Below are 14,952 nucleotides of genomic sequence, written 5' to 3' on the forward strand. Positions count from 1 at the left end.
GGGGCGCTGTAGGACAAGGTGGGGGTGAGTGGAGACGCTGGAGGACGAGGTGGGGGTGTGTGGAGACGCTGGAGGACAAGGTGGGGATGTGTGGAGACGCTGGAAGAGAAGGGGGACACTGGAGGACAAGGTGGGGATGTGTGGAGACGCTGGAGGACGAGGTGGGAACATGTGGAGACGCTGGAGGACGAGATGGGGTTGTGTGGAAACCCTGGGGGACGTGGTTGGGATGTGTGGAGACCCTGGGGGAGAAGGGGGGACACTGGAGGATGAGGTGGGGATGTGTGGACACTCACTGGAGGACCGGGTGGGGATGTGTTGACACACACTGGAAGACGAGGTGGGGATGTGTGGAGACGCTGGAGGACGAGGTGGGGATGTGTGGAGACGCTGGAGGAGAAGGAGGACACTGGAGGACAAGGTGGGGATGTGTGGAGACGCTGGAGGATGAGGTGGGGTTGTGTGGAGACCCTGGGGGACGTGGTTGGGATGTGTGGAGACCCTGGGAGAGAAGGGGGGACACTAGAGGATGAGGTGGGGATATGTGGACACTCACTGGAGGACGAGGTCAGGATGTGTTGACACACACTGGAGGACGAGGTGGGGATGTGTGGAGACGCTGGAGGACGAGGTGGGGATGTGTTTACACACACTGGAGGACTAGGTGGGGATGTGTGGAGACGCTGGAGGACGAGGTGGGGATGTGTGAAGACGCTGGAGACGAAGTGGGGATGTGTGGACAGGCTGGAGGACGAGGTGGGGATGTGTGGAGACGCTGGAGGACGAGGTGGGGTTGTGTGGAGACGCTGGAGGACGAGGTGGGGTTGTGTGAAGACGCTGGAGGATGAGGTGGGGATGTGGAGACGCTGAAGGATGAGGTGGGAATGTGGAGACGCTGAAAGACGAGGTGGGGATGTGTGGAGATGCTGGAGGACGAGGTGGGGTTGGGTGGAGACCCTGGGGACGTGGTTGGGATGTGTGGAGACCCTGGGGAGAAGGGACACACACTAGAGGACGAGGTGGAGATGTGTGACACACACTGGAGGACGAGGTGTGGATGTGTGGAGACGCTGGAGACGAGGTGGGGATGTGGAGATGCTGGAAGACGAGATGGGGATGTGTGAGATGCTGGAGGACGAGGTGGGGTTGGGTGGAGACCCTGGGGACGTGGTTGGGATGTGTGGAGACCCTGGGGAGAAGGGACACACACTAGAGGACGAGGTGGAGATGTGTGGACACACACTGGAGGACGAGGTGGATGTGTGGAGACGCTGGAGACGAGGTGGGGATGTGTGGAGATGCTGGAAGACGAGATGGGGATGTGTGGAGATGCTGGAGGACAAGGTGGGGATGTTGAGAGACGCTGGAGGACGAGGTGGGGATGTTAGACGCTGGAAGACGAGGTGGGGATGTTGAGAGACGCTGGAGGATGAGGTGGATGTGTGGAGACACTGGAGGACGAGGTGAGGATGTTGAGACACGCTGGAGGACGAGGCTGGGATGTGGAGACGCTGGAGGACGAGGTGGGGATGTTAGACGCTGGAAGACGAGGTGGGGATGTTGAGAGACGCTGGAGGATGAGGTGTGGATGTGTGAGACACTGGAGGACGAGGTGAGGATGTTGAGACACGCTGGAGGACGAGGCTGGGATGTGGAGACGCTGGAGGACGAGGCTGGGATGTGGAGACGCTGGAGGAGGAGGTGGGGATGTGGAGACGCTGGAGGAGGAGGTGGGGATGTGGAGACGCTGGAGGACGAGGTGGGGATGTGTGGAGACGCTGGAGGACGAGGTGGGGATGTGGAGACGCCGGAGGACAAGGTGGGGATGTTAGACGCTGGAAGACGAGGTGGGGATGTTGAGAGACGCTGGAGGATGAGGTGGATGTGGAGACACTGGAGGACGAGGTGAGGATGTTGAGACACGCTGGAGGACGAGGCTGGGATGTGGAGACGCTGGAGGACGAGGTGGGGATGTTAGACGCTGGAAGACGAGGTGGGGATGTTGAGAGACGCTGGAGGATGAGGTGTGGATGTGTGGAGACACTGGAGGACGAGGTGAGGATGTTGAGACACGCTGGAGGACGAGGCTGGGATGTGTGGAGACGCTGGAGGACGAGGCTGGGATGTGGAGACGCTGGAGGAGGAGGTGGGGATGTGGAGACGCTGGAGGAGGAGGTGGGGATGTGGAGACGCTGGAGGACGAGGTGGGGATGTGTGAGACGCTGGAGGACGAGGTGGGGATGTGTGGAGACGCCGGAGGACAAGGTGGGGATGTTAGACGCTGGAAGACGAGGTGGGGATGTTGAGAGACGCTGGAGGATGAGGTGTGGATGTGTGGAGACGCTGGAGGACGAGGTGAGGATGTTGAGACACGCTGGAGGACGAGGTGGGAATGTGTGGTGACGCTGGAGGACGAGGCTGGGATGTGTGGAGACGCTGGAGGAGGAGGTGGGGATGTGTGAAGACGCTGGAGGACGAGGTGGGGATGTGTGGAGACGCTGGAGGACGAGGTGGGGATGTGTGGAGACGCTGGAGGACCAGGCGGACTGCAGCAGGAGAGAAGTATTTGTGATTTACAACAGAAGCTCAGATATCAGATAGAAACTGCTGGACCTCTGCTCTCTGCTAAATTTAGCTCCTGAGTCTAACGCCGTTTGTGTGTGTGTGTGTGTGTGTGTGTGTGTGTGTGTGTGTGTGTGTGTGTGTGTGCGTGCGTGCGCATGCATGTGTATGAGTGTGTACAGGAAACGCTAGCATGCACACGATGTGCTACTTCCTTGTTAAAAATGTGTTGAAGTTTAAATACATTTTGAAGAGTGTACTCTTCAAACACAAAACACACACACACACACACACACACACACACACACACACACACACACACACACACACACTGAGCTGCACATGCAACACATCCGTCACTTCACCCCTACATCTGACACACTCTCAATTTCTACTGCATACATTATTGAAGGATATTTGACCTTGCTGTGACCTTGTTCCAGTGAGGGTCAGAAATTGAAATTATTTCATCTGTCAGATAGAATTATAGCCTTCAGAGATGTTCTGCTGTAGAATTCCAGAGAGGCGCAGTGGAATGCTGGACACTGATTGGTCAGGAAGTGTGTGTGTTTGTGTGTGTGTGTGTGTGTGTGTGTGTGTAATAGTGGGACTGCAACAGATTTATGAGTTATATTTTATAGTCTCTATGGTGACGGCATTCAGACTACAGCCATAGCAAACTGTTTTAACAAAAAATAACTGTGTGGTGATGTTTTACTTATAGGGAACTTGTCAATGTAACATTTACAAAAGAAGAGAGAGAGAGAGAGAGAGAGAGAGAGAGAGAGAGAGAGAGAGAGAGAGAGAGAGTGAGTGAGAGTGTCATTTCTCAGACATTCTATGACACCGGCTCTACTATAATCTGCTAGTGTGTGTGTGTGCGTGCGTGCGTGTGTGTGTGTGACTCCTTACAGTAAATTTAGGATCTGAATATGATAAAGAGAATGTGAACTGATAAAAGTAGTAACACAGCTCCTGAGAGTGAACCCATTCACTCGATCTTCTCAGTTCCTGTTTCTCAGGGATCATGTGACTGAAAGCTCCATACTCATGTTCAGTCGCTCCATTAAGACAGATTGATTTCTATAATGAGTGTGATGGGGGTCTCTATCAGCTTCATCAAAACCACCTGAATGCCTCTGAGAGAACGTCCAGCAGATCACTTACACTCATCTACTGAACAACATTACACCACTAAGGAGCTGAAGAACCTGCTCACAAGTCTCATCTAAGCATCTAAGTGTGTGTGTGTGTGTGTGCGTGCACATGTCTGTGTCTATGCATGTGTGTGGAGTGTGTGTGACTGTGTGCGCGCACATGTGTGCGCTTGTGTGTGAGAGATTGAGTGTGTATAGAGTATGTGTATAGTGTGTATAGAGTGTATAGAGTGTGTGTGTGTGTGTGTGTGTGTTTAAATAGTTTGTGAGTGAATGAGTGAGAGAGTGTGTGTGATTATCTATATATATATATATATATATATATATATATATATATATATATATATATATATATATATATGAGAGAGAGAGAGAGAGAGTGTGTATATAGTGTGTGTATAGTGTGTGTATAGTGTATATGTGTATAGTCTGTGTATGTATGTGTGTATAGAGTGTATAAAGTGTATATAGTGTGTGTGTGTGTGTGTGTGTGTGTATAGTGTGTGTGTATAGAGTGTATAGTGTGTGTGTATAGAGTGTATATAGCGTGTATGTGTGTGTGTATAGTGTGTGTGTGTATAATGTGTGTGTGTGTGTGTGTGTGTGTGTGTGTGTATAGAGTGTATAGAGTGTGTAATGTATGTGTGTATAGTGTGTGTGTATAGTGTATATGTGTGTATAGTGTGTGTGTGTGTGTGTGTGTGTGTACGTGTGTATAGTGTGTGTATGTGTGTATAGTGTGTGTGTATAGTGTGTGTGTGTGTTTGTGTGTGTGAGCTGATGGAAAATTAGAGTCTCAGAATAAAGAGATGGAAAAAGCCAGAGAACTTACCTTCTTCTGGTACCACACCACAGCATCACGCACTTTGGAAGCCATTTACATTTCACAGGTCACCACATGGGTCATTTTAGTCTGAAAAACAGAGAGAAGAACAGAGTAACCAGGTCAGAAAATGAAAAGAAAGAAGAGAGGAGCGGAGAGGAGAAGAGTTTCAGAGTGTAGGCGACTCAGACTCTCTGCTTATAAAGCCTGCTATTACCTGTGGGGTGAGGTAGAGTATGTGCTCAGTGTTAGTGGGTGGGGCTATGATGTGGTGTATTAGCCACACCCACTAACACTGAGCACATACTCTACCTCCCTTTCTCCCTCTGTTCCCCCCCTCTCCATCTCTCTCTGTAAATTGATTACAGTTTCTACAATCTCTAATCCCATGTCTCTAATCTACAATCTCTAATCTCCCACCTGTAAACTCTATTCTCTACCCAATCTCTAATCTACAATCTCTAATCTCCCACCTGTAAACTCTATTCTCTACCCAATCTCTAATCTACAATCTCTAATCTCCCACCTGTAAACTCTATTCTCTACCCAATCTCTAATCTACAATCTCTAATCTCCCACCTGTAAACTCTATTCTCTACCCAATCTCTAATCTACAATCTCTAATCTCCCACCTGTAAACTCTATTCTCTACCCAATCTCTAATCTCCCATCTGTAAACTCTATTCTCTACCCAATCTCTAATCCCATATCTCTAATCTCTAATCTCCCATCTGTAAACTCTATTCTCTACCCAATCTCTAATCTACAAACTCTAATCTCCCATCTGTAAACTCTATTCTCTACCCAATCTCTAATCCCATATCTCTAATCTCTAATCTCCCATCTGTAAACTCTATTCTCTACCCAATCTCTAATCCCATATCTCCAATCTGGAAGCCCCAATACATAATTTCTGACCCCAATCTTCCGTCTACAATCGCTAATCTCTAACTCCACCACTTCACTAAGGAAGACACACACTGTTCACACACACACACACACACACACACACACACACACACACACACACACACACACACACACACACACAGGGTTAGACAGATGAGTAATGGAGTAGCAGGTTATGTAATCCGCCTGTCTGGATGTGTTTTATAATCTCTGCTGCCAATCAACACAAAAACAACTTCTAGAGAAAACAAAGTCTGGAGCACTGAGCTAGAAACACACCTTCTCACACTCACACACACACACACACACACACACACACACACACACACACACACACACACACACACACACACACATCGCACCACCCTGTACACATTCACATCACCCTGTACACCATCGCACCACACTGCACACCTCCACACCACACTCTACACCTTCACACCACACTGCACACCTTCACGACTTTGGAGTGGCCTAGTTAAAGTCCTGACCTGAATTCTATTGAGATGCTGTGGCACCTTGTGCTCGAAAACCCTCCAATGTGGCTGAATTACAACAATTCTTAATTGCAGTTGCTGCTAAGGGCAGCCCAAACACTTAGGGTTTAGGGGGCAAACACTTTTTCACACATGGCCATGTAGTTTTGTGTTGTTTTTCCTCAATAATAAAAACTTTCATTTAAAAACTGCATGTTGTGTTCACTTGTGTTATCTTTTACTAATATTTGAATAAATTTGATGATCTGAAGCATTAAAGTGTGACAAACATGCAAAAAAAAATGAGAAACCAGGAAGGGGCAAACACTTTTTCACACCACTGTACATAATTACATCATTACATGCCATTTCATCACACTGTACACCATCATGTCACACTGTACACCTTTACATAATGTAAGATCACACCACACTGTACACCATCACATCATTACACTGTACCCATCACACCACACAGTATATCACATCACACTGTACACCATCACATCATTACACTGTACCCATCACACCACATAGTATATCACATCACACTGTACACCATCACATCACACCACACAGTATATCACACCACACTGTACACCATCACATCATTACACTGTACCCATCACACCACACAGTATATCACATCACACTGTACACCATCACATCATTACACTGTACCCATCACATCACACTGTACACCATCACATCATTACACTGTACATCACATCATTACACTGTATACATCACACCACACCGTACATCACACTGTACACCATCACATCATTACACTGTACACATTACATCACACTGTACACCATCACATCATTACACTGTACACATCACACCACACTGTACATCACACTGTACACCTTCATATCATTACACTGTACACATCACACCACACTGTACATCACATTACACTGTACACCATCACATCATTACACTGTACACATCACATCACAATGTACACCATCATATCATTACACTGTACACATCACACCACACTGTACGTCACATCACACTGTACACCATCACATCATTACACTGTACCCATCACACCACACTGTATATCACATCACACTGTACACCATCACATCATTTCACTGTACCCATTACACCACACTGTATATCACATCATTACACTGAACCCATCACACCACACAGTATATCACATCACACTGTACACCATCACATCATTACACTGTACCCATCAGACCACACTGTACACCATCACATCATTACACTGTACACATCACACTGTACACCATCACATCATTACACTGTACACATCACACCAAACTGTACATCACATCACACTGTACCCCATCGTATCATTACACTGTACACATCACATCACACTGTACACCATCACATCATTACACTGTACATCACATCATTACACTGTATACATCACACCACACTACATCACATCACTCTGTACACCATCATATCATTACACTGTACACATCACACCACACTGTACATCACATCACACTGTACAACATCATATCATTACACTGTACACATCACACCACACTGTACATCACACCACACTGTACATCACACCACACTGTACACCATCACATCATTACACTACACACCATGACATCATACTGTACATCACACTACCCTTTACATCACATCACACTGTACACCATCACATCATTACACTACACCATCACATCATACTGTACATCACACTACCCTTTACATCACATCGCACTGTACACCATCACATCATTACACTACACACCATCACATCATACTGTACATCACACTGTACACCTTCACATCATCACACTATACACCATCACATCATTACACTACACCATCATACTGTACATCACACTGTACACCTTCACATCATCACACTGTACACCATTACATCATTACACTACACACCATCACATCATACTGTACATCACACTACCCTTTACATCACATCGCACTGTACACCATCACATCATTACACTACACACCATCACATCATACTGTACATCACACTGTACACCTTCACATCATCACACTGTACACCTTCACATCATTACACTACACACCATCACATCATACTGTACACCTTCACATCATCACACTACACACCATCACATCATACTGTACATCACGGCTGCTGTTCTGGCCATTTAAAGCTCTTGGTGGAGAACTATTCCCTGACCGGGAATCGAACCCGGGTCGCAGCGGTGGGAGCGCTGCGTCTTAACCACTAGACCACCAGGGAATGCTTTCCTACACAGCCGTTTGCAAATATGCGAGGCATATTTGTCTCTGAATCGAAGTTAAAAGACTGTCGGCTTGATCTTGGAGTTATCCTCATTAGCTATCTCTGGTAGATTAATGAGACGGGTAAAAGGCCTTTCTTTCACTGCTGCCACCAATGTGAGGAGCATTAGGTGGGTTAAACCAAAATTCAATGTATTGTTTGGCAAGATGTTGTTGAAGCTCCTGCCTGCAATTAATTAAGGCATCTCTTAACTCTTTTTCTCCACCCTGGAAGTTAGTACCCTGGTCGGATAACAGTTCTGAGGGGTGCCTCTGCATGCTACAAATCCCCTCAGAGCCATAAGGAAGGAATCAGCGTCTATAGCTGTGAGGAGCTCAATGTGTACACATATCGAGTCGTGAGACACAAAGATTATTCCCCCATCTTTTCTCCAGGCGTCTGCCTATTTTGATTTGGAAAGGCCCAAAACAATCCATACCAGTACTGTAATGGGGAGGTTTGTGGAGTCTCAAACGTGCTGGAGGAAGATCAGCCATTTTAGACATGTCAGGTTTAGCCTTCCACTTACGCAATTCCAGCAAATACTCGTTCCAGTCCTGGGTGACACAGCTTACTGTCATAGTCCTGAATAAATAGTTTGGTAGCTCGATGATGAGGATCTAGGATAATGGGGTGTACTGTCTGGAGTTCCAAACCTTCGGTATGACGTAGATGTCCTCCAACCTGTATAAGCTGACTGGCTTCGTCAAACTCTGGGGCTAAAGTGAGTAATCAGCTTGTAGTAGATACAGACTTACCAGACTTTAGTTGATCGTATTACTCTGGAAAGCTGTCTTGTTGGATGTTACGGAAGAGGAGATGTTCTGGTGTCACATAGTCCTTAGCTGTAGGCAAATTAGATTGGTTTGGGTCACTTTGACTGTGCTGAACTGTGGCTTCAACAAGGTCTTCCAGGAACTGTAGTCACTGGGATTTAAGGAATTTGATGTTTGTGACAATACACTGGGTTTTTTTTCCACTTTATCTTCAAGGGTTTTAAGGGATGGCAGAACTGGCCACTCCGATTCAGCTTGAAGTAAGAATGGTGGGCAATGACTCCACCTGTTTGGTGTAAGAAGCTCTACCAAGCTTTGTCCCTTAGTGAGATCGTCGGCTGGGTTTCTGGTTGAATCTACGTATTGCCATTCATGTAGATCAATTAGGTCTTGGATTTCTTCATTTTAAACACTTGCCTTCACAGAATCCTTTGCCAACCACCAATCTATCTTGGGGATAACAGAGTCCTTGGAGGTAGAGAGTTTAGGCATATTAGCTTTCCTTATCAGTGGTGTTGCATAGCAATTTACTCCATCTTCCATCACCCTGGTCATTCTGGTTTGAAGCAAATCCATTGCCACTTGAGCCTGCTTTGATCGTATGACTAATTTCTCATTCCTGTGAGGAATAGTATCACCTTGCAGAAGTCTCTCTACTTTTAAGGATAGTTATTCCATTTGAGGGGTGATTGAGATATGCAAACATTGCTGAGGCTGTAGCTGTTGCTGCAGAAAGCCTGTTGGGCCTTGTACTGTCCAACCTAGTCTGGTTCTGATTGCTGATGGACCTCCAGGGGGCCCAAGGCATACAAAAGGTGTTATCTGTTCCTATTAAAAAAAGGGGTCGTACTTTGTCAAAGGGTTGTGAAGGAATACCTTTCAGATGTTGCTCTCTCAGCTGGAGCTTTGCAATGGGATAAGAGTGCTCAGCCAAACCTAAGTGTTTAGAGGTAAAGGCATTCTGGATCTGGTAGCTCCGTTGGGGCTGTGATTATAGAGCATACTCTAAAGGAAACTGCTGCCCCATTGAGTTTCTTGACATCTTGTCGAATTTGTCTTAATGTTAAATCCTCTGTCCATCCTTGAAGCCCTAGAAAACACGCTTGGAACCTTCAGTGCTGTTTAGGTATAGGTTTTCGTTTGTGGAACTTACTATACAGGCACTATCTGTTTAAGATTGGTTATTAACCTCATTTGAAGGTAGTCCCCAATGCACAGGTGGCGGGGCTTCTTTAGGGTGCAATTTCTAGCTAAGTGTGATTGCCCACATTTCCAACAATGCTATTTTCTTAACAAGGTTAAAGAGACCACACTGTACATCATCATGCCACACTGTACACCATCACACTGTACACTGTACACCATCACACTGTACACTGTACACCATCACATCACATTGTACATCACACTGTACACCATCACATCATCTAACTGTACATCACTCTGTACACCATCACAATACATTATACATAATCACACCACACTGTACACCATCCTATTTTACATCACACTGTACACTGCACACTGTCGATTCATCACATCACCACACTGCACACCATCACATCACACTGTACACATCACACTGCACACCATCACATCACACTGTACACCATCACACTGCACACCATCACATAATTACATTGTATACCATCACACCATCACACTGTACACCATCACATAATCACACTGTACCCCATTACATCACCACACTGTACACCATCACACTGTACACCATCACATCACACTGTACATATAACTGTACACCATCACATCACCACACTGTACACCACCACATCACACTGTGCATCACACTACACGCCATCAATTCAACACAATGTACACCATGACATCACACTGTACATCACACTGTTCACCATCACATCACCACACTGTACACCATCACGTCACACTGTACACCATCACACAGGATTTGAAATAATGAAAATAAAAATGTGATGAAGTAGTAGCAGAGGGTAATGTGTAAGATTTTAGAAGTAGCCTTGAACAGAACATATATAAAGTATAGAAAGTACTGACACACACACACACACACACACACACACACACACACACACACACACACACACAAAACCAGTCAACACACATTTACACATATGGAGCTATATATATATGGTGTATCAGACAGCTATGAACACTACAGGAGTGTGTGCAGCACGCAGCAGAACATCTGCATGGAAAATCACAGACACGTGACCCGAACTGAAACGTGCAGACAAGTGTTAAAGGAAAATGCTATGTAATTCAGCATGTAATGTTCTCAGAGGAGGCCTGAGGAGGAACAACACCGACCTGGCTGTGCCGGACCACAAGAAACTCACTGAACAGCAGTTAGGAAACCAGCAACATTGGAAATTAGCCCAGGAACCCGAGTGAGGTGCCTACTGCCCACTGCCACAATCAAACAAAATACACTTCAATTAAAGGCTGAAGGAAATAGTTCAGAAATACACACGTGAATAAGCAAACAGAATGACATCATGTTGACTTCACGCCGACATCACCTCACGGAAAAGTACAGGATTTGCTGTCAAACTACCCTGAACAAAACTGTGTTTTCATGAGGACCACAACACAAACATGTTTTTCAGCATGGTAAGGTCAAAAGCAGCATGTAAATGAATCTTCTGGAAGGTTCTCAGCTCACTCAGCTAGAATATCAGATGAGACGTTCTCAGGTTTCATTTCTATTACTGCACTCACCTTAAAACTACTGCTAAGGAGTTCGATCTTCTCAACCCTGAGCCCACACCATCAAGGAGACTCAACATCAGCAGGAACATGCAGCACTTCCTCCCTGCTAATGAGTTACAATCTACACACAGACACATTTATCTCTTCATGACTTTCTGCTCTCCCATTGAGCCACTGCTCGTAACCTTGGGGTAACTATGGACCATCACCTGTCCTTCTCTTCAAATGTCGCTAATGTGGCTCGTTCCTGTCGATTTCTTCTCCACAACATCTGAAGGAGTCGACCATTTCTACCACACAGGCTGCCTCCAGCACTGCTCGACTGGTACCACTTTCTCTCAGAATGAGAGATTAGTACACTTCAAGGCTCTTCTCTGTTCTGGCACCGGGGTGGTGGAATGAACTTTCCCCAGATGTCCATACAGTGGAGTCCCTGACTATCTTCAAGCGACGGTTGAAGACCTTCATCTTCCTGAAACACTTAAATTAGCCCTTTCCAGGTTTGCTTTGTAGAAATCAAGAGTTGTAGTGTGAGTTATATGAAGTGTGTAATCCAGTGTAGATTTATTTATTCATCGATGGAGAGCCACAAATGTAAATGCACTTTAATACTTTACTCTGTGTGTTTTATTAACACTTAAAACACCACTAACAGGCCCACTGGGACAGCAGCCCCACTGCCCCACACTCAGGGCTGGGGCATGGGGTGGCACACAGGGTGGGGCATGGGGTGGCACATGGGGGCAGTTAACTACAAACCATCAGAATTAAACCTAAATCCTCTGCATAGAGAGAAAGAGAGTAAAGTCAAGATGCAGTTGTACTGTAAAAGAACACTGAAGAACCGAACACTGTTCAAAACCTGGAGCAGACATCATGCAGTGTTCACTCAGTGAAGGTGAAGTTCTCTCCTCTCATGTCGGTTTAAAATTCTCCTCACTGTGAACCCTGAGCTCTAACACGCTAACAAACCCAGTGTGTATTTATCAGCAGGTTTAAAGAGTTTAGCGTTAGCCTCACATGGCTAAAGCTAAAGCACAGCACCGACACAGAGCCTGAGAGAGCCATAACACACACACACACACACACACACACACACACACACACAAAGGATCCGGAGACCTACCTTCTGTTTCCGCTTTCCTTCAGCTCGATCAGGAGCTTCAGTCAGAGAAAGATGAAGATCATCATCATCTTCATCATCAAAACATCAACAATATTTACATGAGCTCGCTGAGTTTCTGCTCTGTTCCTCTGTGTTCCTCTGTGTTCCTCTGCTTGCTCCGATCATCTCCGGCCTCACAGGCTAGTCTTACCGTAGTGACTGAAGTATAGGAGCACTCTTCTCCTCTACTGCACGCACGCGCGCGCGCACACACACACAGAATTTCTGTGGAAATCGGTGTTGATCTTCTTAGCAGTGAGAGGAGAAGATTCCTGCTGCTGTTTGATTATTAAGCTGTGGTTTTTGGTACCAAAACCCCCCAAAACAAAACAGTTAAATCTACATTAAATAAACACAGAAAATCAAACCCAGTTTATGTCTACACACTGATCCTCCAAACCATCACAACCTCCGGATATCATGTTCTTCCTCAAATATCACCAATATATCATCAGCAGATGCTTTAAGTCCTGTAAGTTGCTTTGTGAAGCTCCATGAAGCTGACTCGTTTGTCTAGAAGGGCAGATGGACCTCTCTCTCTTCACGTATATCAGTGCGCTTCTGCTGCAGGGTTTTAATGTAAATGTTGAGAGTTTTCTGTTTCAGAACCTACTTCACGTGTCTGTGTCTGTACTGCAAATGATGCCAGATGCTGAGGCTGGCTGGTGAACATTTCCAGGGTTTAGCAGGTTCTCCACACCTGGCTCTTCACCAAGTTGCTGCTGAGGGAAAGTTTTATTGGAACTAACCCTCACCGTGCTCCAAACCTGTACAGGAACATTATTACACCAAGACTATAGTAAGAGTGTGCAAAAGGCCTACATAAAACATCAGAACAGCTTCACGCTCTGAACTGCAGGAGAAACACTATCAAACCTGCTCAGGTGATGTTCCGATCAGTGGTGAATGCTGTGTAGTATATTTAAATGTGGTGAGTGTGAAGGCCATAGCATGGGATTTGCATGATTTTTACACCCCACTCAACCCCCTCAAAAACCCAGCCTCCCCCACTCAACCCCCTCGAAAACCCAGCCTCCCCCCACTCAAAAACCCAGCCTCCCGCACTCAACCCCTCGAAAACCCAGCCTCCCCACTCAAAACCCAGCCTCCCGCACTCAAAACCCAGCCTCCCCACTCAACCCCTCGAAAACCCAGCCTCCCCACTCAAAACCCAGCCTCCCTCACTCAACCCCTCGAAAACCCAGCCTCCCTCACTCAACCCCTCAAAACCCAGCCTCCCCACTCAAAACCCAGCCTCCCGCACTCAAAACCCAGCCTCCTCACTCAACCCCTCGAAAACCCAGCCTCCCCACTCAACCCCTCGAAAACACAGCCTCCCCACTCAACCCCTCAAAACCCAGCCTCCCCACTCAACCCCTCGAAAACCCAGCCTCCCTCACTCAACCCCTCGAAAACCCAGCCTCCCCACTCAAAACCCAGCCTCCCGCACTCAAAACCCAGCCTCCCTCACTCAACCCCTCGAAAACCCAGCCTCCCCACTCAACCCCTCGAAAACACAGCCTCCCCACTCAACCCCTCGAAAACACAGCCTCCCCCACTCAACCCCCTCGAAAACCCAGCCATCCCCACTCAACCCCCTCGAAAACCCAGACCTCCGCACTTACCCCTTACTTGTAGTTTAATTGTGGAGGAAGTAAATTTGAGGTTCAGTTGTATGTCTACATTCTGACACTGAGCTTCTTCAAAACATTTAATAATAGGATGTTTAAAAGGACCAGAAGAGAAACAAATAAAAATTGGATCAAATCATTTCTGACAACATAAAAAGAAAACTCCAGGTGTTTATACGCTCTACACAAAGGAACCGGGGCAAGGGTACAGAGAGGCAAAGAGGCAGGTGAGGAGAGGAGGGGCAGGTACAGAGGGGCTGAGGGGCAGGTAAAGAAAGGGGCTGAGGGGCAGGTAAAGAGAGGCTAGGTACAGAGAGGCTGAGGGGCAAGTAAAGAGGGTACAGAGAGGGGCAGGTACAGAGGCTGAGGGGCAGGTAAAGAGAGGCTGAGGGGCAGGTACAAAGGGGCTGAGGGGCAGGTACAAAGGGGCTAGGTACAGAGAGGCTGAGGGGCAGGTAAA

General features: G+C 46.8%; 2 protein-coding genes and 1 non-coding gene across 4 annotated transcripts in view; 1 reads left to right on the top strand and 2 right to left on the bottom strand.

Moving 5' to 3' along the window:
- The window catches only part of LOC124400963 (protein PHTF2-like), a 30,017-nt gene extending 16,992 nt beyond the window's left edge, over positions 1-13,025 (bottom strand). Inside the window, exons 1-2 of one of the 2 annotated variants that reach the window (XM_046872816.1) lie at positions 12,823-13,025; positions 4,552-4,632 (exon numbers count right to left, since the gene is read on the bottom strand). In XM_046872816.1, coding sequence (XP_046728772.1) covers positions 4,552-4,596 — 45 coding nt within the window. In that variant the 5' untranslated portion in view covers positions 4,597-4,632; positions 12,823-13,025. The remainder of the gene's footprint in view (positions 1-4,551; positions 4,633-12,822) is intronic. The other variant, XM_046872817.1, reaches the window with a different exon arrangement.
- On the bottom strand, positions 8,095-8,166 carry trnag-ccc. The gene has a single exon. It is a non-coding gene; the product is annotated as a tRNA-Gly (tRNA).
- Positions 13,026-13,823: 798 nt separating the features above from the next.
- Positions 13,824-14,504, top strand: LOC124401668 (extensin-like). Its single transcript, XM_046874100.1, has one exon. The coding sequence runs from the start codon at positions 13,824-13,826 to the stop codon at positions 14,502-14,504; it is 681 nt and encodes a 226-aa protein (XP_046730056.1).
- Positions 14,505-14,952: the final 448 nt, after the last annotated feature.

This window comes from Silurus meridionalis, chromosome 18 (genome assembly GCF_014805685.1).
Source record: "Silurus meridionalis isolate SWU-2019-XX chromosome 18, ASM1480568v1, whole genome shotgun sequence".
In the NCBI taxonomy this organism is placed as follows: Eukaryota; Metazoa; Chordata; class Actinopteri; order Siluriformes; family Siluridae; genus Silurus; species Silurus meridionalis.

Coding starts and splice junctions, on each gene's coding strand:
- LOC124401668 (XM_046874100.1), top strand. CDS start 13,824: ATGATTTTTACACCCCACTCAACCCCCTCAAAAACCCAGCCTCCCCCA.